Source organism: Athene noctua, chromosome 5 (assembly GCF_965140245.1).
Source record: "Athene noctua chromosome 5, bAthNoc1.hap1.1, whole genome shotgun sequence".
NCBI classification, from domain to species: domain Eukaryota; kingdom Metazoa; phylum Chordata; class Aves; order Strigiformes; family Strigidae; genus Athene; species Athene noctua.
Genome location: NC_134041.1, coordinates 8,535,756 through 8,561,582, shown reverse-complemented (window position 1 = coordinate 8,561,582; position 25,827 = coordinate 8,535,756). Strand labels below are relative to the sequence as shown.

The 25,827-nt window shown below is 36.4% G+C and overlaps 1 protein-coding gene across 2 annotated transcripts in view; it reads right to left on the bottom strand.

The window, feature by feature from the left end:
* The window catches only part of LOC141960575 (BEN domain-containing protein 5), a 971,168-nt gene that overhangs the window by 717,720 nt on the left and 227,621 nt on the right, over window positions 1-25,827 (bottom strand). For both annotated transcript variants that reach the window (XM_074906246.1, XM_074906247.1), the window contains exon 5: window positions 3,286-3,380. In XM_074906246.1, coding sequence (XP_074762347.1) covers window positions 3,286-3,380 — 95 coding nt within the window. The remainder of the gene's footprint in view (window positions 1-3,285; window positions 3,381-25,827) is intronic.

The following is a 25,827-nucleotide window of genomic DNA, read 5'->3' as shown; positions in this document are numbered from 1 at the left end:
CTCTATCCCTCTGGGAAAGAATATTCAGTAAGCCCATTGCCATGTATGGGGAAAATAGATATCATTTTAATCAGAATTTATTTTTCTCGGGTTTTTTCTTTTTTAAAAATTATCTTTTTCTTTAGCATGGAATCTTCTGGTTTTTTCCTTATCCTTCAGCATATTGCTTCCTCTTTTTAAGTAGTTCATTACTGGAAATATCTGGCCTTACTTCAAAAGAGAAGAATATGTCAACACCAGCACATCTGTGTCCACATAGAGTGCTTTGATGACAGCGATATACTCCATTTCCATCAGTAACACTGAGCTGAACCTTGATGCTGACTGCATTTAAAGATCTTACCCCACAGGGCAAGAGAATACAGGTCAAAAACGTTGATCCGTCTTTGACACACTCTCTACTTCAAGAGCACTTGGCAGTGATTTGTTCCAAAGTCAAGAATCAAACTCAAAAAATGTTGCAAAGCTCGGAGCCATGTTTGCATAACAACATTCAAAGCAAATATTAAAATTCATGGTCTCTGGAGGCCAATCTATTCTCGATATGCAGGATTTTCAGAGCACTGTGGTCAAATTCTGTCCAGAATACAGTGGAAACTTTCTCACTGAAATCAAAAGAACATTAACTCAGGCTTGAATATCTGTTGGTAAGAGGAGTAATGTGCCTACGTCTCTCAAATGCAAAAAGGAGAATTGATATTTTATCACCCTAAAACTCAAATCTGATTATATAAAAAAGGGAGTGGAGAAGTTATGTGTGACACAGCATTGCTTCTATCAGTGTGACCAGAGGAAGTTGGGAGAATTTTAGTATGGATTACACGCCTGCACAGGCAGGCAATAATCATGATTTCCTCAAATATTTAGTACAGAGCAGTTCATAGATGAAGGACTGAGCTCTGTTTCAGAATAGTTGGAGACTACGGTTTCTGGTAATCTTCCTTTTAACTTGATTTTAAAAACTTTAGCGTTTCTTTAACTTTTGTAATTAATAAATCATTTTCTAATTAAATTACATTATACCCACTAACCTGCTATGCTGACTTAAATCTTCATACAAGGTGGAGAGTTCCAATAGTTTCCTCCCACAGTTCTGAATCCTGAGTACCCTCGTGGAAACCTCAGCACTTTTGCAGCAGTGAATGATTCAGTATTGCTTGCTAGACTAATATATACAAAGCATCAAACAGTATCAGATCGATGCAGCTGGATATTGTGCTGTTCATGTTCAAGCACTACAACTACCTGTATGTTGCATTAGCAACTGCAAGTACTAGTAAATCCTATTTCAGCAAAGAGAAAATTTTGTTTACAGGTTTCTCTGGAATGCCATGGAAACAGATACAGAGGTAACTGTAAAAGGCATAATCCAAATGGAAAACAGCTCTAATAGAAAGCATATATCCAAAAATAATGTATGTTTTCTCCCACTTGGAAAACACATGCATAATTCCTATTAACATCGAGACAGAAATTATAATGAGTAGACCCCAATATCACCAAGGTCCCTGATAACAGTATGAATTAATGTGCACCTTCAAAGTACAGCAAGATGTTTTCATAAACAGATTATTAGAAAAAAATAAAAATACCTTAACAGAGTAATGATCTTTTTAAAGAAAAAAATTACAGCTAGAGTTTCTGAAACAGGATTAAAGTTTGGTAGTAGCCCTGTACAAGGAAGCTGCTCAACACCTACTGCCTACACTGTGCCTGGCTCCAGGCAATATTATTCATTCCTCACTTTCATGGGAGCAAAATACATCCCCTAAAAATATAAAACACAAAAATAAATAGATCTCTGGGGAAATGGAAGAGAAATCTGGTTTAAAAATAGTGAAGGAGCCTATATGTTCTAGAAAAAGCCCATTTTGCATTGTTTTGTAAGATTTACACTTTAATTTGAAACCAAAGTAAGGCATAAAATTTGTATGAAAGCAATGTCTGATTTATAGATAAACTTAACACACAATAAACTTAGCTGCAATACCAGACCCTAGTGAGAGAAGGAAAGGGTTTTGAAAGATGATTAAAGTGTGCTTGATAAATGTGGCCCTGAAATGCCCCCAAAGATTTTTCTGAAGTTGAATAGTAAACACAATTAACATGACTTTTGCTACAAAAACACTAAACACAATGGATTTTTTTAAAGTAATTTTCAATGTTATTACATGCTCCTATTGAGCTCAAATTGACTCCATTCACTACCTGTACTGTGAGACAGCTCATGATGACCTTACCATCTAGACAAAAAAATAAATAAGTCATTCTGTTGGTCATATGAAGAGGAAGCCATACAATAACAATGATCCACCAGAAGTTAACATTAACAAAATGACCACCAAAAGTTAACATCTTGTGGGTGGAAATTTTGTGACAGTTCAAGTATTTAAGAAAGATATATTTATAAGGCTCAGATAATATGCAGCTTGATCAAATGTATTATTTATTAACCAATAAAAAGTAGCAGCTGTAAAGGCTTATAAGAATACATTACTGTACACTTATGGCCTAACCTCACCATCCATATTCAAACAAGTCTCCTAGCTAAAGGCAAATCATGTAATTCTTGGGAGTCTTGCATACATTAGGACTCATTAGATTTACATATTATTATTATTCACAGTAGACATTTCATTAATTTGCTCTGAGAAAATGTACCATGTATATGGGTATACATGTGTGTCATATGTGCAAGCCTTTCTGTGTTGCATAGGTTACGACCAGGTTATCTGGCCATCTTCTGTTTTAGATAAAGGAGACCTGACACTGCTCATTCACCTGAGATCAACTTACATGGCAGAGCTCACATTCTTCCACTAAACTCCGACCACCCCCAGAACAGATAGAACAAATCCAGCCTTTCAGAACCCATCCAGGCCCAGTCCATCTCCCATATTGTTTGCAGGCTTTGTCTGGGAGACTGCTGGCTGACACAGGACAAAGCAGGGTCAGAGACTGTCCTAATAGTTAGATGGTGAGAATGTCACTGAAAACTTATTTGGCCCAGGCCCTGACTGTTCAGTTTCCTTGAACGGACATCACTTCAGTCATGCTACTTGAAACAAGTCACTTCAACACACCATCACAGCAAGGCTGGAAGGGGCCTCCAGAGGTCATATTGTCCATATGCTCCAAAGAGAACCTGTTCTCACAACACGGCTTTTGCATCAAAGTTCTCTCCTACTCTTACCAAAAGGTGCACCTGAGCCATAAGGTCCTTGGTACAAGTGCCAAGTCAAACACTTTTATCTCATTAAGCAAGTCTTTGAAAGGGTAACTTACCATTTTGGTCTGCTTGTGGATTTCACCATTGGAGCCATCCCATCTCTATAGAGGCTTTTTGTTTTACTGAAGTTGACAACATTGAATATTATTCTCTAGGGGGAAAAAAAAAAAGAAAAAACAAAGAAAAAAGGTCAGGCATAAATATGTGTATTTATATGTGTATTGCATATAGCAATTGCATAAAAATATACACAGAAAATATATGGAACAGATGTGTATCTTATGAATTATTGTTACTCTCCATAGATCTCAGGTAACGGATACCCTGTCTGTTTCCTGCTATTTTAATAGTCCATGATGTTTTACACTACAGTGATAGACACCGTATGCATGTTTTGAACTTTGCTGATTTTTCAGTAGGTATCCTAGCCATACAAAGACATAGGTTACTCAGATCTGAAAACAGAAGAGCAAGTCCCGTTTGCTGCAGTTAGTGTTAGAAAGGTTGGTGGAAAGCTGGGAGACAGGGTAGCAGTCCTCATGAAAACCTTCCAAATGCTTCACAGAATAATAGAATAGAATCGCAGAATTGTTTAGGTTGGAAAAGACCTTTAAGATCATCAAATCCAACTGTTAACCTAGCACTGCCAAGTCAACCACTAAACCAGGTCCCTAAGCACCACAACTACACTTTCAGGGATGGCGACTCAACCACTTCCCTGGGCAGCCTGTTCCAATGATTGACAACACTTTCAGTGAAGAAATTTTTCCTAATATCCCAATACCCTAATATCTGAACCTCTCCTGGTGCAACTTGAGGCCATTTCCTTTTGACTTACTGCTTGTTACTTGGGAGAAGAGACCTGCTGTGGTGGTGCAATTCTTACCCCTCCCTGCCCTCCTTGTTGGGCTGCTTGGTGCCAGGTGTGATTCCATCCACATTCCCCCAAGCCATACACCAATCTATGGAGATAAGGACTGATAACCTTGAGGAGCCTGGCTCCTGCCCCTCCTAATTGCCTGGAAAAGGTTATAATGGCCCATCATCTCCTGATGGCCTGACACACCTGTGCCTGGGATGTGATCAGATGGAACAATAACGGGGTTGCATGTTATTCAAATTCTTGTGCAACTGCCGTAAGGCACCAGATAGTATTTGACAAAAGTCAGTTATCTTGGATCCTATAAACTGCGACCACCAGAGAGGCCCTTTGAGCTCTCCTGGATCGCAGCGGCCTGTGACCAGCATCTCCCCTGAGCTGGGACGCCTCTCAGGTACCAATACCCTTAAGGTGTCGTCTGCTCCAGACAGAAGGCCAGGGCGAAGTCCCCCTGCTCGAGTCTCAATTATCGCCCGTTGAGGAGTGCCAAGGCATTGTGAGTATTTGCTCTAAACTCGAGAGGGAAATTTTCTTTGAGCTAGCTTCTATTTCACCTGTTTATTGGTGGGTGTGCGTGTGTGTGGGTACGTACCCTTACCCTTGTTCCTGTGTGCTTGTCCCTTTTGTGTTCATTTTACCGAACCCAAACCCCATTGTTTCTATATGTATATGTCTGGTTTGTGTATGCGCATGTACATATGTGTATAAATTAAGGTACCGTTAAGTAAGTTAGAGTGAATATTGTCATTTTAGAACCTGAATAAGTCGCTTTTCTTTCTGAGTTATTTTGTATTGACAAATAGTTGTTAGTTATTAATAAATCTAGATTATTTTTCTAAATCTTTACCGTGTCAATACTTTCATCCGCGACACCTGCCTCACTACAACATTCTTTCAGATAGATGTAGAGAGCAGTAAGGTCTCCCTTGAGCCTCCTTTTCTCCAAGCTAAACAACCCTAGTTCCCTCACGTGTTCCTCAGAGGGCTTGTTCTCTAGACACTTCACGAGCTTCATTGCCCTTCTTTGGATACATCCCTGCACCAAAATGTCTTTCTTGCAGTGAGGAGCCCAAAAACTGAACACAGCATTCAGAGTGTGGCCTCACCAGTGCCGAGCACAGGGGGACAGTATTTCTGACACAAGCCAGGATGCCATTGGCCTTCTTGCCCACCTGGGCACACTGCTGCCTCCTATTCAGTTGGCTGTTGACCAACACAACCCCCAGGTCCTTTTCCTCTGGGCAGCTTTCCAGCCACTCTTCCCCAAGCCTGTAGTGTTGTGGACTCAGCCTTGTTGAATCTCACACAGTTGGCCCTGGCCCATCAATCCGGCCTGTCCAGATCCCTCTGTAGAGCCTTCCTACACCCAAACAGATCAACACTCCTGCCTAGTTTGGTGTCATCTGCAAACTTACTGAGGGTCCATTCAGTCTCCTTGTCCTGGTCATTGATAATGATATTAAACAGTACTGGCCCCAGTATTGAGCCCTGGGGGACACCACTCATCACGGGCCACCAACTGGATTTAACTCCATTCACCACAACTCTTTGGGGTCAGCCATCCAGCCAGTTCTTCACCCAATGTAGAGTACACCCATCTAAGCCCTGAGCAGCCAGTTTCTCCAGGGCAATGATTAATCTGAAAGCTTCTTAGGCATTTCTTTCAACTTGCTTAGACTCCATATAGCAGCAGGAAAAAAATAAAAGTTTCCTGATTTTTTTCCCCCCCAAAAAAGGAATATTTCTCTTCACTTCCTTTGGCAAAAGGAAGAATTTTCCTCTGCAAAAACTGTACAGGATACCTACACAGTAGAAATTGCTCATAGCCATCATTTGGTTGAATACGATAAAGAAAACAGTCCAACTCTGATCTTAGTTTAGACTGATAACTCTGGGAAAACTGTAGATGATATTTAACAGTTCAAAGGAAGAGCAAAATTTAGATCTTTACTGGTAATGGATTGGTACTGAAAGAAAATTCATGCTGGGGGAAGAAAAGACAGAGACAAAACCTTCTTCCCTACCATCTGTCTGCTATAAGTCATTTTATGAAAACTTACTTCTGTTTCTGTTAAGAAAGTCTAGGTTGGATCTAGCTCATCTCATGTAGTACATTTACTTTTCAGATATTAAATCGACTATACCTAGTTTGTTTTGATATCCAACATTAATATACATAAAAACTGAAATATGAAGACAAAACTAGTTTTGATACAATATTCCAGGATATACTGACACATTCCCTTTGTACCTCTCTCTTTAAATTTCTTTTCCACAGGTATCAGTGAAGACAGACCACTAAAAACTATATTTGCCTGAGGTATTCACACACTTGTTTTTAGAATAAGCTATTGTAATGTTTACACTCTTAAGTAATGGTTCATGAGAAGTCTGAGAATTAAATGGCCACTGTTTAAAATCAAACAGTTTTAACTAAAGCAATAAGATCAATTAAGCTTTCATATGTAAAATATTGCAAAAAACAAATCTGGAAATTCCAGGTGAGAGTGAATTATAACATTAAAGTAAAAAAAAAAATCAGCAGTGGGACACTGACAACAGGAGCCAGGCATGTTTACATTTATATGTGGCGCAGATAGGAATCCAGGTAAAATATATATAGCCCTAATTAAGTATCTTTGTACTCAAGAAAAATTGAGACAGTTTTTCTGAGGTGAGGTAGTGCTGAAGATTTTGTAAATGGAAGCACAAGCTGCTATGTATGCAAACTCTGCAAATTAGTCAAACAAAATCAAAGACCAACCTGTAGGTTTTACTGAAACTGATACAAAAAACTAGCAAGCTGAGAAAACCATTTCCTTAAAGATGTTAATTCAATTTTGTACCAAAGTTAATGAGCAACCTACATATTCCCGTACATGAGTTTTCATGTATTTTGTCTATTGTAGCATTTTGAGATTTCCTAATGGTCATGAGATGAGTTTATTTTTATAACTCTTGATGAAAACATGCGTTTAATTTACAAAATGTTGTATTTGTAGTTGTAAGTATTTAGGATATTGCTTATCTGATGAAATATCCATCTTGGGAGGTCTTTAGTTATTTTCCATCTTCTTGTGAAATGATATTTAGGTCTCTCTATGTTCCATACTCTACATGGAAGCATTTTCCTGTATTAGAATGCTGAGTTTTTCCTCTGTTACTTAACTCTGTTCATATTTGTGAAAACAAATTAAGTTGCAACAAATTGGTTTGTTAATCTTGATGTTTGCATGGAGTGAATGAAACAAACAAGATCTCCAAACCAATTGCCTTAAACTTTGGATGCAATCATGTCACTGTTGGAAAGAGAAAGTTGCTAATTTTGTTACATACTGACTCAGAGCAGACAGCTGGTAGAGAATGTTCTTATTCCAATCAAGCTTATTTTGTATAATGAGTTGGGCAAATGTACACAACTGGGTAAGCAACGTATATAAAAACAAAAATATGCAGCTCATTTACAAAACATTACAGATTATAACATTTCAACCAGGCATGTTCACCACGGAGTAAGCAGTTAGCAATGCTTGCACTTCTCTCAGCATGGTATACAGTTAGATTGGCAGAACCAAAAATTTAACAGCACAGAACAGAACTTTATCAACATACACCACTGAAGTAATACAGTACACAAACCGAAGCACCCAAATAAGCAGCTGAACTCAGTCAAGTATTCCTGGTGATAGTTAAAGTAGTCCATGCAGCTCAGTCAGTGAAGTGTGCAAAAATGTAATGACTACAGCATGCACACCTTAGCTGGAAAAATATGCAGCTTGCTCAATAAGGTATGCAAACATCTTCGAACTGAATGCTATAATAAAAAGGTTGTGATACAGCAATCAAATGTTTGCTGAACAAATACAGTTTTTAGTCTAATTTTGGTCTATACTGACATTCTTTAACACACCAGTTATATGCTGTAAAGAGCAACAGGACTAGATATACACTATGCATATTAAAACACTCTTTCTTGCAAAAATTATCACTATTCTGTGTGGTTTTATGAATCATAGAGACACACAATGGGTTGCATTTAATAAGCCATATAATTCAGATACTCAAAAATTTAAAAAAATTAGCTTCTTTTTTTAAAATGCCAAATTAAGAAAATAAAACTAGATTAAATGTACTTGCAAATTCCCTAGAAATCGCTCTGGTCTCCAGAGCATAAATCCAGACAAAAATGGCAGAAATCTTTACAACAGAAATACTTGTATTCATTTTGGAGCATATGAATACCACTAAAAGAAGCAATATCCAAACTCATGCTGTACCAGAAATTGTCATTGTGTGATTTCCCTTCAGTTGTTATACATTTGCAGTTTACTGCATTATTCTTGACAAACTGATCTGCAACTTCTGGGTAAGTGGAAGAGGCACAGTGTAGAAAAGCCTCTCAGGACATCGCCAAGTAAAGCCATACTATTTGGTGGGGTGCATCAGGATGTATTGTGGCTTCACAGCATGAGGGAAGACAACTGCTGCAGTCTCAGTCTCATGGACTGCCAGATCCGAGACAGATGTTGGAGAATGTGAGACAAGGAAGGTATGTTCTGCCTGCTGAGAAAAGGAAGATGCCCTCTTTCCATAATGTGTGCAGTAAGCATGCATTTGGAGGTATCTTGCTGCTAAAACTATTAAGACAGAAAAGCAAGTAAAGGCTTGGTCCTGCCTTTAGCCTTAAAATTTGATTAAATCTTCTTTTCCCAATTGTCCTTTGCAAACATATCAGGAATTAAAAACACAAACAGGTGTTAAGGGATGCTCAGTGTTTTTCACATGAGCAAGATAAAGGTGAACCTTGAACACAAGGGGAAAAGATGGCTGAAACGTGTCACACATTTCATCTGACTACCAGAAGTTTGCAGTTTCTTGATGGGGCTTGAAGGAGCTGCCAGTCCCCCCCTTGCCAGGGGGACAAGAACACATCAGGGTGCTTTTGGATTGGAGCTGAAGGCACTGCCCATGGATAGTCATATTGGACACCATATTCCAACGGGTCTGTGTGAGCACAGGGTGAACTGTGATCTCTTAACCACTCATTGTTCACCCACATTCTGGCAGCTTTTCCATCTGAACCTACCAACTGAAGCAGTTACCCAAAAGAAAAGTCACACCTTTGCCAAAGGTTAAGTGTTTTCCCACAGGATAAGGACACACTAGGTCCCTTCAGAAAGACTGCCAGGTTTATTTTGCATGGTTTTCCCCAGCCAACTTCTCAGGAATAGCTGAGCTGCTTTGGCTGACATTAAAAAAAAAAAACAACAAAAAACAACACACACAAAAAAACAAACAAACCAAAGAACACCACAAAATTCTGCCTCAGGCAGACACCTGGCACAGAAAATTTTGTGTCAAATCATTCCAAGTATGAGAAGTTATAACTAACTGAAAATAGGGCTTGCAGTAGGAAGTGTCAGGCATTCTTAATATTGATGTAACATACACATATTAAATATGATCCCTGAGGTCCCTTCCAACCTGGTATTCCATGGTTCTATTCTATGATTAACAATTATATAATACATTTAACACTAATAGCGTAATAATGTCAAGTCAGTGGACAATGCTGCATGTTACAAGTATGACACAAACTTCACTATGAGATGCCCAGACACCTGGGAACCAGTTGTTTGAAAGCAGGAACAATTTCATCATTTAACCAGCCAAAATAAGAGAACTGGTCACTAAGTATTTATTCTGCTGAAATTAAGTCTGAGCTCTTGTGATCTGAATGACCATTAAAGATCCAAAGTTCCTGGATACCATCAGGCTTTGCTTTTTTTTCCACTGCTTGATGTCTTGATTTCCTCTCCTGCTGATTCTTTAGATATTACAGTGTTTCGTGAATTCCCAAGACCTGCAGCTTTTTGTGAGCTGGCTTCTTGCCTTCAGCAAGAACCTTGGTTATCCTTTCCTTACTTCTTTTTTTTTAAATCCCTTCTCTTTCTTTTATAAATGTAAGTTTTCATCCCTTTAAAGGGCAGATCTACTTTAGAATCACATTCCATTAAAAAAAAAAAAAAAAAAACCACAAAGAAAAGAAGAATGAACTCTCAAGCCAACCCCATGACTTCTGAGACTTTGAGTCACCATTTCTGAATGTAAGAAACTGGCAATGTGGGATTGATCCTTTCTCACAAAAAAAAAAAAAAAAAAAAGTGCTGTATTTCTATATTTACATTAGAAGGTCTTTGGGATCTTTTCTGACAAAGCACCTTATACAAAGCTATACAAAAATAAATTATACTGGAGAGACTTCAAAATGGAAAGGCAAAAAAAGTATCACTTACAACTCTTATCAACGTTGAAGAAAACAAATAATATAAGAGCCAGATCTGTGCAAAATCCCTGATGCAAACTTACAAATCTCATTTTTCTGACCTTTTAAAATTTAAATCATTCATTACTGCTAACATTTTAAAGTAACCCATGCTTTCTTTTTCCTTCTGTAGGAACTCGTGTCCTTTCAAATGGAAAAGTTTTGAATATTGATAGCATTTATCTTTTGTCTCTTCAGCTAAAGAGTTTTCAAAACCTGCTGATGCTCAGGAGGGGAAAATAAACACTCACCTACTGAGGGAGGATGCTGGGGACCATCTAGAGCTCCACCAGACTCGCTAATCAGTTGCACCTGTGTCTTGTTAACTGGAAATTGTCAGGTCCTTACAAGGCAACAAAGTCTTAGGAAAGTGATGCAGAAAATGGTCTACAGATTGTGAATTATGGTATTTTTTCCCCTGGTAGAGCTCTTCATTTAGTTACTTAAAAGCGAGAAATGCTGAAGTCTGGGATGATATAAAGAGCAGCATTAAAATAAGACTCAAAGGATTTTAATGCAGTAAGGCCTCTGAAATACTGCTATGCTAACTATAAAATGAGTTTAGCATTTATCGTGGTATTTGTGTATTTGAGATATTCTTGGTGTTCATAATAGCTCAGCACCAATAAGCTATATTAGTGTTTTTCAGTTAATAGGGCATGACTGTATCTTAATGATAAAAAATACTTTTAAAAATAGTTACTACTTTAGGAATTTGTCCTGCTTATCTGTCTTTCTGGCAGTTCTTCCTTTGCCTCCAAACGAATACACTTAAGCACAGACCTACAGGAGGTGTGAGACCTGTGTAAGGCAGTGTTTCCTATTTGGAATTTCACCTCCAATATCAGTGTTATCTCACTTAAGCCTAGGGCAGGGGCATACTGTGGAGAAGGCCATCTTCTCGCAGAAAATTTTCCAAGGGATCTACAGAGAAATTGGTGTTCCCGTTTGATGTCATGCCATGGACTGCTAGTCTGGCTTCTGTGCATGACCTGTTGGACTCAAACATTGTGAGGGCAAGAGTCACTCCAAGTTTTCCCATTGAACCTTGCTTGGAAAAATGGCAAATTTGTTACTGAACACACTCTTCTGTCAACAGAAGCCAACTTTCTGTTAAAGTTTTTACTTTTCATCTGAACGCCAATAATTTGAAATTTTCAACTGAAAACTCAAAAATGTCTATTTAGAAAGCCAGTAGTGATGTAACTAGACCAACTCACATTCCTTGCTCCCTTGTGCCAAAAACTCCAATAGAATTGCAAATCTGTCACAAGACATACATTGTATTGTGTTGATTCATCAAAAAGAAAATAATAAGGGTCCTGACAGGGTATATAACCAGGCTACAGAGGTATTTAAAACAGGTTTGAAGCTGAAAGCAAACATCAAAATGCAAAAAAGGGCATCTTTATTTAATTGGGTCTGGAAAAGAGGTACTTTTACTTTCTGTTTCCTATCTTTTCGTATATACGCAGTCTTTGGAAAAAGAACCAGTTGTAGTTACATTGCTAGGAAATTGCTGAGCTACAGAAAAACGTAAGAAACTTTTTATCTGATATGTGACAGGATGTCTGAGCCCTGTTGGTCTTGCCGTTGACTTTCTCCTTATACATGGGCAGTATTTTCAAGACCAGTTGAAATATAAAATAAGGAAACAGTGCCTGGTCTTTCACTGAGACTTACTCAAGTAGCTGAATTATTTCCTAATATATTCCATGCTGTGTTACAGCCATTGCCAGATGACATTTGAAGTAGAATCATGTATTAAACTCTACATAATTACAGAAGTTATCCATGTTTAGGTTCTATATTCTTTTCAATCAATATTATGGCTGCAGGTGGATAGTAACAGCTGGCTGTTCTGGAACGTGTTAGCAAAATTTGCTGATATCTTACATCCCTCAAGAGGAAGCAGCTGAAAAGACTTAAGTTTTCCTTTTCCTAATAGAAATCATTTAGCCAGTGAGAAGGAATGCTGCAAAGTTTGGTAGGATTTAAAATAGTAAGAATAGTTACATATTCTTAGTTGCTCAAAAAGGTAATCCTATCAACTAAATGTTTTCTGGACAAAATCATATTCACAGTAGAGCCCACCGGAGGCTTCAAAACAATGAGATCAATCTGGAAAAAGCAAAAAGGTCCAGGAAAAGTCACCACATCAAGGTTATAGGGAACAACTGTAAAAAAAAAAAAAAAAAAAGCTCATGTTTATGAGCACTGACATAAAGTGTGCCACTGAAGACCAGAGAATGAAGTGGCAGCACTGACTAAGTTCATGGGAGAGTGTTCTGCTCACCTGTTCTTTCTTCTCTATAAGACCTACTTTTCTGGGCCCTCATAAAGTGCAACAGTCAGCCGATGACCCAGAATCAAAGCTTCCCTTACCAACAACAGATACATTTACCAACAAGTTAGACATTTATGACGGATAACAATGTGATATACAGTCATAATTACTCAAGCTTAGAGCATGCAGGGGAGTGCTGCAAACTGACACTCTCACAGAAATACTGCAAGACGGTAGGTTAGAGTGGCAGTAACAATGAGAGAGTGGCAGTGATGTTTGTATGGATCATGATTTTGCTCAATCCTTGAAAACACGGAAGGTAATAATCACAATTTAAATAGCATGCAAACACAAAGGCAGCAATCCATCTGATACCCAGGCTGGAAGATGAGAATGAAAAAGCCTTTTCAAGAGCAGGTTCTTGTGAGAAGCAAAAGGAAGAGAAAGAAAGCCCCTGTTAAGGGAGAGATTTGGATGAAGCTTTTCCAGCAATTGTTGACTTTGGATTTTTGCAGCCGGCATTTTTCACAGTTAAAAGCTATTGTTTGTCTGGAGCTTGTGGGAAAAACCTGTGGGGGAAAAGAAGGAGATGATAACACATAGAAGGAAAGACAGGATATATGGGAGAGCTCAAAACCAGCACCAGTATATATTTGCCTCGGTGTTCTCTGATGTGTTACAAAGACAAAGACATTTTAATATGTACAACCACTAGTTATAGCTGCCAGTGGTCTTGGTTACGTTACTGAGATCATAGCCTTGCAAACGTATAAAACCTCTCTATTTACTTCTCCAGTAACTAAGCACAGATGGGCTTTGTGTCCAGGTTATTCATGGAGGTCCTTGATTTTCTCTCTTTTTAATTCAAGCATTTTGGTTGCTATTACAATGAAACCTTTGAACCTTCTATGTTCTTCCATGCATGGTTCTGAATAGTAATTGAATAAAGGCTTCCCGATATTGTATAGTTCCCTTATATTTAGACAGAATTGGAATAGGATCCTTACTGGAGTAGCTGCAGTGCTCATGAAAAAAACACACAAAAAAAGGGTTTTGTGGAAAAATATAAAGTATATGTTATAAATTTCATGAAACTATAGTTATAGCATGTACCCTCTTTGTTTTCTTTTGCGAAATTAATAATCCCTTATATTTTTACTGCAGAGTTAAAATACTTTTTTCCTGCTCTTTCTAGCTGAATGCTTTTACAATACTGCAGCATTCACACAATACACTGATTTCTATAAGAAAATGTAATTGATATGTTATTATACACTGGAATCTTAACATTGACAACCTGTAGCTTGTGGTATTGATTTGAAAGAAAATGTTCATGATTTCTACAGTACTTCAGCACAATTTCTCCTGTTTTCAATTTTCACTACCTTGAATTCTGCTCCAAGTGTCCAACTCCTGTACTAACAGACTATTCAAAGTTTCGTGCTTCAGAAGAAAATCCAAGGGTAAATAGAAGGAAATCTGATCTACTTCCTGCTTTTTTTTTGTGTACCTGTCCATTTGACATCTAGAATAAGATCTCAGAACTGCCTTAACCAACAACTGTAACAGTAAGGGGATATATGAATTGTCCTCCCAGCTTTGAAAATCCCATTCTGAAGATGAAATGCTGAATGTTAGATTCAAATTATGATCTCTGTCTGTTTGCAGAGGTGATTCGCAGTGTGTGAATAAACATGTTTTGGCAGTATCATGAACAGAACAGCTAAACAAAAGAACTGGGAGGATTTCAACAGGAAAGTTAAGTGTCTTAAAGCAAAGTGCACTGTGCTGCATTTGTGTAACACGGGTGTCATTCCTTCCTGGCACTAACACCCACTTGAGGGAAAAAAAAAAACAAGCAAGGATAATGCATCATTACTGGGACATGCAGTATAACTGCAGTCCAGCTAGTCAGATCTTTCTGTTTTCAAATGCCATAGGTTAAACTTACGTCTTGTCCTGACTGAGCTTTAAACGTGGATAAAGGAACATTCCTATTCAGAAAAGCTCTCAAACACATAAATATTTAGCCTCACTTTTAAGTGTTCCTAGAGACTTAAAGTTAAGTAAACATTCACACTTCCTTCCTGAATAAGGGTGGATTTCTGATTCAGGATTTAAGACAGTCTGGCAATATGGGAAAAAGATGCTGGATTTGCCAAAATCCCATAGGCACAATTTATCCTTAGCAACTGATCACTGTAGATTGGAAGTGACGTTTCTGCAGCTTTGGGATGCAGGAACATTTTTATTGCCGTTACAGATCAACTTTAAGTGTAATATTTTGTTAGTTTATGTAAATCAATCTGAAATGCTGGATGAATAAAAGGAATTTGAAAATGGATCACTCATCTTTATTGGCTTTGAAGTACTGAGGATATGGTACTTTGCTGAAATTATTATATTATATTAAGTTATAAGAAACATCACTCAGATACTGAGTGTCTGCACAAATTCTGGTAATTTTCCACCAAAAATGAGTCTCCAAAAAGAGATAAATATGGTACGGTGCTGAACATCTTCTCTAAAGAAATCGTATTACATATGGCCAAAGACCCTTTCAATAGCTTACAGATTTGATTTTACTTCATCTTACTTCCAAAAGCTGGTGTAGAAATCTGCTTTGAAGTGCCCTCTTGGTAAAGAAAATATCATCTCTAATTGGTTGCTTGTTCTTCTGCAAAGCAACAATAACAGCAGACTACAGCTATGAGGCTACTACAAATGCTCCGTGCATCTTAACAGGTAAATTCTCCACTCTTTAATGTGCCAGTTTGATGGAATACTCAAAGTTGCTGAAAACCCTTGTGGGGAAATGTGAAAATTGATAACATTGCTTCATAACATAGTGTTTTAATACAACATACCAATATTAACCATAATGCTGCAAAAGATCTTTAACACTTTATGTTGTTCAATTTTTTCCTGTTGGAAAAGACTCAAGAGTTTTTTGGAAACAATATGTAAATATAATTCCTTTCAGATTTCCTAGAATTTTAAAATCGTAACAGCAGAAGATACAAAGTAGTGGCAAAAAAAGCTGCAACTGAAGATATGAGACATTTCTCAGTTCCCTTACAAAGTAATCACAGCTGATCATCTTTAGTTTTCCAGAGTATCATTTAAACTCTAAGCATAGCTTCCCAAAACACTACTGCAGTTTACACTTTTTTTTTTTTTTTTTTTTTTTTACTGCAATGCATATGACAAGTCTTCCTTTGGTTTTACTTAAATCTCTAGTTACCACATCGTGAACAGTGCTCCAACAGCCAGACTACAACCATGTATCACAAAGCCAAAAGTCTACAAAATATACTTTGGTGGCCAAGCCTGGGGAGGGGGAGGAACCTCCTTATCACAAGGGAGGCAGGAAAATATGAACAAAAAAACCTCTGTGCAGTCGCATGAGTAGAAGTCTTCCAATAAATAAAAAATACCAGTATGAGCTTCAAAAATAACAAGGAGTTTCCCACAAAATTGGACCGGCGCTCTGTCAACAAAATGCTCATTACATGGGAGAATGCTCCTCTGTGCTCCTTACACACTTGACACTGAATTCAACAGGAATTTTAGATATGCCAGGAATGAAGAGTTAAGCTGTAATTGTGACTGTGAGAAATAAAATGGTGATTCCAATTTGGGGTGTCAGATGCAAGAGGAGCACGCAGCATGCCTGAAGAGGGTAAAATACATGGATTAGCACTGCCCTAGTTCTGGATCATTAGGGATTTCCTTGGCATAAATCAAAGCAATCTAAATAGTGCACTCTCACCCCAGCTGCTAAGATCCTCAGAGTGGGAAAGCTGAGTCATTCGCTCCCTGTGATAGCACCGATTACAGATTTGGCCACCTAAGACTCCCTGAAAAGGCAAACTTCTTTCCTCAGGTGACAATTACAGCACAACACACAGAACCTGTCCACACCACAAACTCAGAGCAGTATCTGTAGATAAATAATCCATTCACATCAAGTGGCACTTGTGCCTTCTTTAAATATAAAGACAGTTTAACAGTATTGTAAGTTTATTTGTCTATACCATGGCAACTTTTATGAAACACTGACATAAAAATGTGACCAGGAAGATTTTTCCCTACTAAAAAATGTCCATCTTCCAAAAATGTATGGCGGTCAGGTACTCTCTTTTGGAAAGCACAATTCCTTTCCTCATGTTGTTCCTCACATCTCACATTTTAAGACTTCTTCTCCTTAAGTAATTGACTAAAATAAATGCCTATAGGAAAAAAAACCCCACAACTTTACAGAACAGATTCAAATTTTGTCCAGGTTTGTAACTCTATTATCCTAACCATAAACCAGATTACATGATATTTTACTAGAACACTGACAATTCTAAAACCTATTAAAAATATGAACAAATCAATAAAGATAAAGCTGAATTATATATATATAAGGAACATTTTCTTTATCGAACAATTCTTATAGATCGTTTTGAAATAACATTGTTCTAGGCATTTGCCTGGATGATCTTACTGCTAAGTTTTAACATGATAACTATAGCAGGTTTGCATTATGTCCTTACCAACAGCAAACAAGCAGAAAAATTGAAAGACATTCAGATATAAACATATATGAAGACTTCTGCAAATAGCTTCAGGGTTTTAATCACATTAACAACATGTTTATTATTTTAAAAACTGCAAAAATGCAGCTGGAAAAAGGAAGAATGTCTTATTCCAAGCATAATCACTGTTGAATTACTGTTGAAATACTGTAGTTACTTACTTTTGCTGAGAAGACCTGTGTTAACTTATTAGATTTGGCAAAAAAATTATGATCGTTTATATTTGCATGAAAAGTAAACCTCAGAAATGGTCTGGTAAATTTGAAAGATCTGTTTCAATGTTTATAAAAAAATTTTCTTTGCATTTCACAAGTTGCTTTATATAAATACAAGATTATCAGAGTAAATTATAGTTCAAAACCAGGGCAGCTCTTGTCCTAAGAATTCAGTATTGCTGACCACAACTGGGGTTTAAGATTATTTTAATCTTAATAAGTTTAAGTGAGCTAAAATGGTTACTTCAGCACCAGAATGTGTTATGTATTATGTATACATAATTCTCCCAAAGAAATATACCATTACATATACAGAGTTTTCTTATGAAAAAGCCAGGGCAATTCAGTTGTTTTGCTTCTTTCGCCCCTGGGACAACCTCTCACAATAAGAATTGTCAGTGCCTTATTTATAATGGCAGATCTCAGGTTTGATTCTGGCAGCTTTTGATCTCTTGATGGCCCAAAAGCTTTCAAATACAGAAGAATCTGATGCTTTTTTGGCATCCTGCAGTGTGCCTAAACCTCAAAAGCAAGTTTTGGTCCCAGAAGTGAATTACTGAAGCTGTGTAAACAAAACACAAACGTCACAAAATGATGAATATCTCAAACAAAATATCTTTGTCAGAGAGATGACAACTTCTGATCACTTGAAAAGCATTTGTAGAAACTCTGCAATCTGCAAACAAACTTCAGGTTTGCAACATAAAACTAAAAAGTGCATTAAAATAATCAATTATTAAAACCTCAAATATTCTCTTTTGACATCAATACAAAAATTCAAATATATCCACTCTTTTAAACATTTAGTCCCTTTAAAAAAAAATTCTGCGTGTTTCTACATCACAGAAATGTATATAACTACCTAGTTACAAAAGAACTGTCAGTAAATGGGGTACAGGAGCTTCACTGAAAACTGTCTTCAATGAAGCTCTGGTATCTGATTTATTGAAAAAGAAAAGAATAAATTAGAGACAAAATATTTGATGTAATTTAAAAGAAATAACTTTTGATGAGTATGTGACAATGACAGTTATTTCATCCCTAGAAACCTCTTCTTGGATAAGACTATATTGATCAGTGAAGACTTCTAGACAAATGCAGAATACAATTGTCCTAAATTTCAAATGGAAGAATGTCTAGCTTTTTTCTCTATTAACATGTCATTCTTTAACTTCTAGCAAACCTTAAGGTTTTTTTCCTTCTTGCGATGAGTGGAATGGAAGGAAAAGAGGAGGGAGAGGGAAGGGACCACACTAGGCTACATAAGGTGCTGTTTGTTGTTTTTTTTTTTTAATTTTAGCATCAAGATATAATAAAACTGGCTTGCCAATTTTCAGTTTTATGTCTCTCAGTGCTGCTTTAAGGTTGCAGTGGATGCCATAAAATACTAGATCTATGCCTCACTCTATTAGGTATCATACATTACTTTTTTTAAGCATACTGGAAACGGAGATAAAATGTTGTAGACTAGTAGGCTTGGTACTGTAACCTTTTTATACTGGCTATAACTACATTAACATAAAGACAGTTGCTATAACATCGTTACTGGGAATCAAGGCACTTTGAAAATGTTCCTTATGCCAATCTATAGTGGAGTTAAATTAGCAACGAAGCACTATACTAGTAACACATCCATTAATAAAAAAAAAAAACAACTAAAATAAATAAAGGCACAACAGAAATGTGAGAATACATTTGGAAACAATTCAAAGAGATTGGGGAATGAAAGCAGAGGATTTGCCAGACTAATGAAATTCCTTGTTCCTAACCTTTAAATACCTGTGTGTACAGTACAAGGCCCCATTCTGGCTAAATCTGTGCTGTTAGGTTTACAAAGAAACCTGCTAAACCTTTTGCATTATTGATCAGTGATGGCATGCTTAACCTGCACGTCCTATTTACACTCCACTTCTTTTACACTTCTAAGATATAACATGTCTTTTACAAAACAAGAGCTCATTTCATTTAAACCCCGCAGTTTGTGTTCTTCATGCATTTTAATGGTTGTAAGCAATTTAGAAGGTTAGTCTTTGAATAGTAGATAAAACTGGCAATATTTATTGGTAAATAAATGTCTAATTATCATAATTTAGGAACATTTCCAATATCATATTTTTTCTAAATAAGTAGCTGGAAAATTATCCTCTTCATATACCAATGCTACTTCATATACCAATGCTATGCAACAACTTATATCATCCTACCGTTACAATGAAGAGACTTTGCACCTATTCTGAACACAAAGCAAGAATGTTTTAATTTTTAAAAAAGGGGGCGGAAAGGGATTCAAAGATAGTCAATTAATTCCCATATTCTGCACAGAGTTTGTCTATTTACAAACCAATTCCACCTTTCCAAGGATAGTAAAAGAGTTGCTAGTACAGCACCAAAGACAAATTGAGATGACATGAGCCAGGTCTTGAAAAATTTATTGTTTCAAGACCTCTTAGGAACAATTCTGATTCCTTATGCCTGCTTCTGACTGTCTGGAGCAAGAGGATGCAAAGATCAAATCCTCTTTAATATTAGGTGTGATTCAAACTCACACACTTCCTGACCAGAATCACATTATCTTAAAAAGTCCTGAAAAATATGTAGAGAGAAAGTTTCGAAACAGTTTCTCACATTCCAAATCTGCTCAGAGCATTCATACCACAAGGCAGTTTCTGAAATCAGAAAAAATCATCAGCCACTTCAAGCAGGTCCTCTTTTGACATCAGAAAGTCAATTCACTCAGCTTAGCAGCATTCAATTCTCAACAACATTTTGTTCTGGGTCTCTGTCAAGTTATTCTAGGCTGTGAAATTGTCAGGAATGATGGATGACTATCAGCCTTCTGCTATCTTCTTTCCTTCTCCTTAGAGATTTGCGGCTGCTGACTGCAAAGCAAATTCCTCTTTTCTTTTTTTGCACAACATACCAAATGAACAACAGTAATTATGAGAAAGCCTACACTACAATTATTTTAGCACTTAACTTTGTATTGACATCTGTAAGAGACAGAGCTCTCTAGATTGATTAGCAATGATATAGCTTCCTGCCTTTTACTAATATTGCTGCAGTCATCCTTTACATGCAATTTGCCCAAAAAAAACCCACTGATTTTTTTCTCTTAATATTTTAAATTACAAATTGAACTAATTACAGAAAATTTCTAATACTTTATGAATATAACATATTATTATTGTAACAGTGCTTCAAACCGTATAGTACTTGTAACATAATCAAAACTGACATAAGAGTATAATTTAAGGAAATTAAATGGGATTTTGTTGGGGAAGATGCTAAAGCTGCATTGTAGTTCCAGGTTGAAATCCTTACTTGAACAAATCCTGTTTGTCCAGCCAGTTGCAGCCCTGGTATATATAGGGGAAAAATTCACTGAAAGCAGCATTAAACCTATTTGCACATTGACAGAATTTGATGTCAAGTATTTAAACCATTTATTAAAACTAAGTACAGAAAGAAACATCTGGTCTGGGGAAAAAACAAAACAAAACAAAACAAAACAACAACAAACAAACAAAAAAACCCCACAAAAAACCCCACAACAATATAGGGAGGAAAAATGCAATAGTGAGAGAAAATAAACTGGGACATCCTTCAACCCCATGCCAATTATAATCCAGACTCTCATATTCCTATTGTATTCAAAATAACTGCAAAATTTATCACAAACAATTCTCCAGCAATAACATTACATTAATTAATCTCCATTACTCTCTGCCACATAGCTGTTCTGTTCAATTAGACATCCTATCTGCTCAGCTTGTACACAGGGCTACATACACACAGTTAAATGAAAGTCCATTCCATCTTAGACAGTATGGTCAATCCTGAAAAACATAGATTCAGTACCTGTGAGGAAATCATTATCAGATATCATCATCATTGCTATTAACATTAAATTCAAACAAAATCAAAATTTCACTTTCCAAAAATCTTAAATAGAGCATAAAACATTTTTCCTCTACCCATTAATATACCCCAGCTAGACAAAAGGCTTACATTTACCAGAAGTTTTTCCTGATCACATTAGATACACATGAGCTAGAAATAAATGTTCTCCCTCACAAGTTCCTATTATGAATCAGAAAACACTTGCAACTCATTGTGATTTAGAATTTACAAAAGATTAAAGTGGATGCATTTAAATTGGGTCATATTAACATAGAGATTTCCTCCTTGACCTTTTTTCCTTTAAATGCACTTATTATGTCAAGTAGTTCTGTTTCTTTTAAATAAAAAGTGTTTAACTCATTAGACATTTACTAAAGATTTTGATGGGGTTATTAACTAATGTGCTACTGTCTCAACATTATCTTGTTTCCCTCAGATTTACTAATGGATAATCATTTTATTATGGAATGATTATCTATGAGTAATTCTAAACCAAAAGAAATAAACTACAGAAAAACAGAAACTCCTGCTTCCCAGAAAAACAAAATCTGGGCTATAATGCCAAAATTCAGCTCAGTGTCTTTGCATGACATTCTGCTACAGCCACTGGATTTGTCAGAATATTTTGAAGGTGCTATCATTTGAAATGTATTTTTATTTGTATGAAAAGTAAGCTGTCTGCTGTACTGAAGAACTCATCAGGAAACCAAGAATGGTTTCAGCTGCTATAAACATTAATTCACTTTCATGCTTCGACCTGTTGTGACAGAATTCTGTCATATCACTTACAAAGGGATTAATAAGTGTTTAAGCTGCACGGTTCACGCCCACAAAAAATACCGGAAGGTCAGTTTCATCTTTATGAACCTCAATGTATAAAAACTTACTTCTCTTAGATTTTAAAAAAATCCCAACCAAACAAAAAAAAAAACAAACAAAACCAAAAAAAGCAGCTTTCATCTGTGAGCACAACATGCTCTTCAACACATCTGCAACATTTGCATACAGACATTTGACCACTTTAATGGTAAATAATACTTTTGCACATCAACACTAATATTCACTTTATAGAAAAAAATTGACTGGAAAAACACATAATTCAGCATGAATCGAGGCTGCAAAATTTGGCCCTAACTAAAATTGCCCTCACCTTAGTCAAAAAAAGTACTTTCAAAACATCAGGTCAACAGCAGGTCAAAGACTATCAAGCTATTTAATCTAGAGATCTGTAATATATGAAGTCAAATATTACATTGAAGGTAGTTAATCATTGGGACCGTATTATCATAATTAATCCTTAATCAGATAAATTAACTCACTGGTATGTTAAAAAAAAAAAAAAAAAAAAAAATTCAATCTTTTTCTGCGGGAGAAAAATGAATATAACCCCTCCTAGGAAATGTCCTAAATGTCTCCCTCAAAAAGTCATTAGCTGGAATCTGCGCTATATGGTAACTTAATGTCAGAAAAAGAAGTAACAGACGATAACAGTCCCATAATGAGATGAAATGCAATTTAAACGGTAATCTCATTACCTAAAAATAAATAAACCTCTTCTGCTTTACCTTTTGGTCTTAGCTTAGGCCTATTTGTTTTATCTCCATTTAGGTTTCAATTTTAATCATATCTCAGAAGCTTTTACACAGAAGAACTGCAGCAGCAACTGGGTTTGTCTACAATATTTGCCTGCTTGGAGCTATTTACTCTAAAATTTCTCATTTGCTGCCAACTAGAAGGCTATGTCCAAAGCCATAGAGCAGAGATAAGGGTTTAAATCCCACTATCGAGAGAATCACCTTCTCAACAGAGCAGTTTGAACCATATTTAATTAAATATTTATTTCTTCCAATGCATTAATTTATTTTTCCTTATACCAAGAGTAAGATCCAGATATGTGTATAAATAACTGTTGGATAAACCCTTTGTACCAGTATATAACATAATTCTAATACTATTATCTTTCACCTTGTAGTAATGCATAATTTTTATTGGTTATTGTGTTTTCTTAAAAATGCACGTCTGAAAACAGACCTTACATATGGATATTTGACTATATTATATTAAAAAATGAGAGAAAAAGAAAATGCATATTCTCCTTCATGCATGTAATCAGTCATATGCTGATAATTAAAATCTGCAACAAGGTATTTCCAAAAACAAAAGTAAAACCCTTACCACTCCACAAAACATTTCTGCACAAAACACTGTATAAACAGTATTTCAAGGAAGCCATATGAAACTCAAACAAAGACAAATTAACTCCAATTTCCCAAAAATCTCAAGTACAGCATATTTCCCCTCCAATCCATTAATACGCTCCAGCCAGACAAAAGGCTCACATTTACCAGGAGTCTTTCCTGATTATATTCTATGTAAGATATGTACCCCATATATTAAGTAGAAATTAATGCTTCTTCCTCACAAGTTCCCTTTATGAAGTAGGAAATATTTGCAACTTACTGTAGTTTCAAATTTGCAAGATGAGAGTGGGTGCCTTTAGAAAAGGTCATCTTTTCTCTGTCATTCTCCACCCCTCTCCAAATTATTTTTAATATCAGAAAGAGAACATTTTCTATGTTAAATAACTATTAGCATGTCAAAGTTAATTATAACATCTCGGAAGCTGTGGTGTTCCTCTACACCACTCCACCATGTTTCAGTTATTCTTTGGCACCATTTTGCATAAGTACATGGCTTGGGACTTGTTGACTCATGTTTATAAAAACAAATAAGCAGTGACAACTAAAATAATGACAGCTAGAATATATATATATTCTATATATCACTATATTGGTTTATATAAAATAATAAATAATAATTATATGTAATATAATATATATAGACCTATATAGACATAGACCTGCTCAAGCAGGTCCAGAGGAGGCCACGAAGATGCTCAGGGGGCTGGAGCAGCTCCCCTGTGAGGACAGGCTGAGAGAGTTGGGGGGGTTCAGCTGGAGAAGAGAAGGCTCCGGGGAGACCTTGCAGCAGCCTTCAGTACTTAAGGGGTGCTACAGGATAGATGGGGAGGGACTCTTTATCGGGGGGGTGTAGGGGTAGGACGAGGAGTCATGGCTTTAAACTGAAAGAAGGCAGATTTAGGTTAGATATAAGGAAGAAATTCTTTCCTGTGAGGGTGGTGAGACACTGGCACAGGCTGCCCAGAGCAGCTGTGGCTGCCCCCTCCCTGGAAGGGTTCAAGGCCAGGTTGGACGGGACTTTGGGCAACCTGGGCTAGTGGAAGGTGTCCCTGCCCAGGGCAGGGGGTTGGAATGGGGTGATCTTTAAGGTCCCTTCCAATCCATTCTGTGATTCTATAATATGATTAGTCTGTAAAGAGCAATGAATCTTTAGGAGAAAGAAAGGTCACAGTTTTGGGTACACAGAACTTGTGAGATTTCTACGGACGTGGAGGTAAGAGGCCACCCTGTTGGGCAGCAACTTGGGGAAGACACAAAAAGAAAACTTTGTAACAGCTAATAATTTAGGTAAACAGCATTTTACTTATCATGTCATGTTCTACTCTATAATGTGTATTTCTACTACTATCAGGTATTAAATTTAGTTACTCTAAACTTGAATATCTTATTTAAATCAGATTTATGATCATTTTCAAAACTTTCTAATCCATCTTTTCTTTTAATAAATCCATAAAGCCCATTTACATGCATTTCTGAATGAGCTGTTCTTTCTCTTGTATTTAAAGATAATAACAAATACAAATTGCACAAATTTTAAGAAATTTGGAAAAAAGGGAATTCAAGATTGACAATTTCCTAGTTAAAGACCCCAGAAGTATGCATAGAAATGTACAGGTCATGGAAATTTTCTTTTCAAAAATCAAATACTTTTTACCAAATACAACTCCTTTCCTTCCTTTCCATTCTATCAGGATTTATTTTCAGATTAGTTTTATTTTAGAAAAAAGAACTTGTTGTAAATATGTTGTTGTAACCTATCCTTTAATTAAGGCATTACGTCAAAGTTGAGCAATGATCAAATTTCAGACAGCATCAGAAACAGAACAAGTTTTGAAGCATTGTGACAGAAACCTAAGTAACATTTAACCAACTCCGAACTATGCCCATTTTTTTTATTCTCAAAGAATTATAATTGCTCAATAAATTGAACAATCTTCATTTGACATATAACCAAAAAAAATTTATAGATGGAACATTTTTTAAGACCCTTTCTAATACAGGATATAAAGATAATTATTCAATGGACCTGCCTCATCCTTTTCATGTTTTAAAAGGCTGACCAACGGAGATATCAGAAATACTGCAAGAAAAAATTGTCAGGACTCCTGTTATGTGCCTACAAGTAATGATTATTCTGCTGTATTATGCAGAATATTATGAAAAGGGCAATAACTGAAAGCAAATATTTATTCTTATTTTGTTAGTCT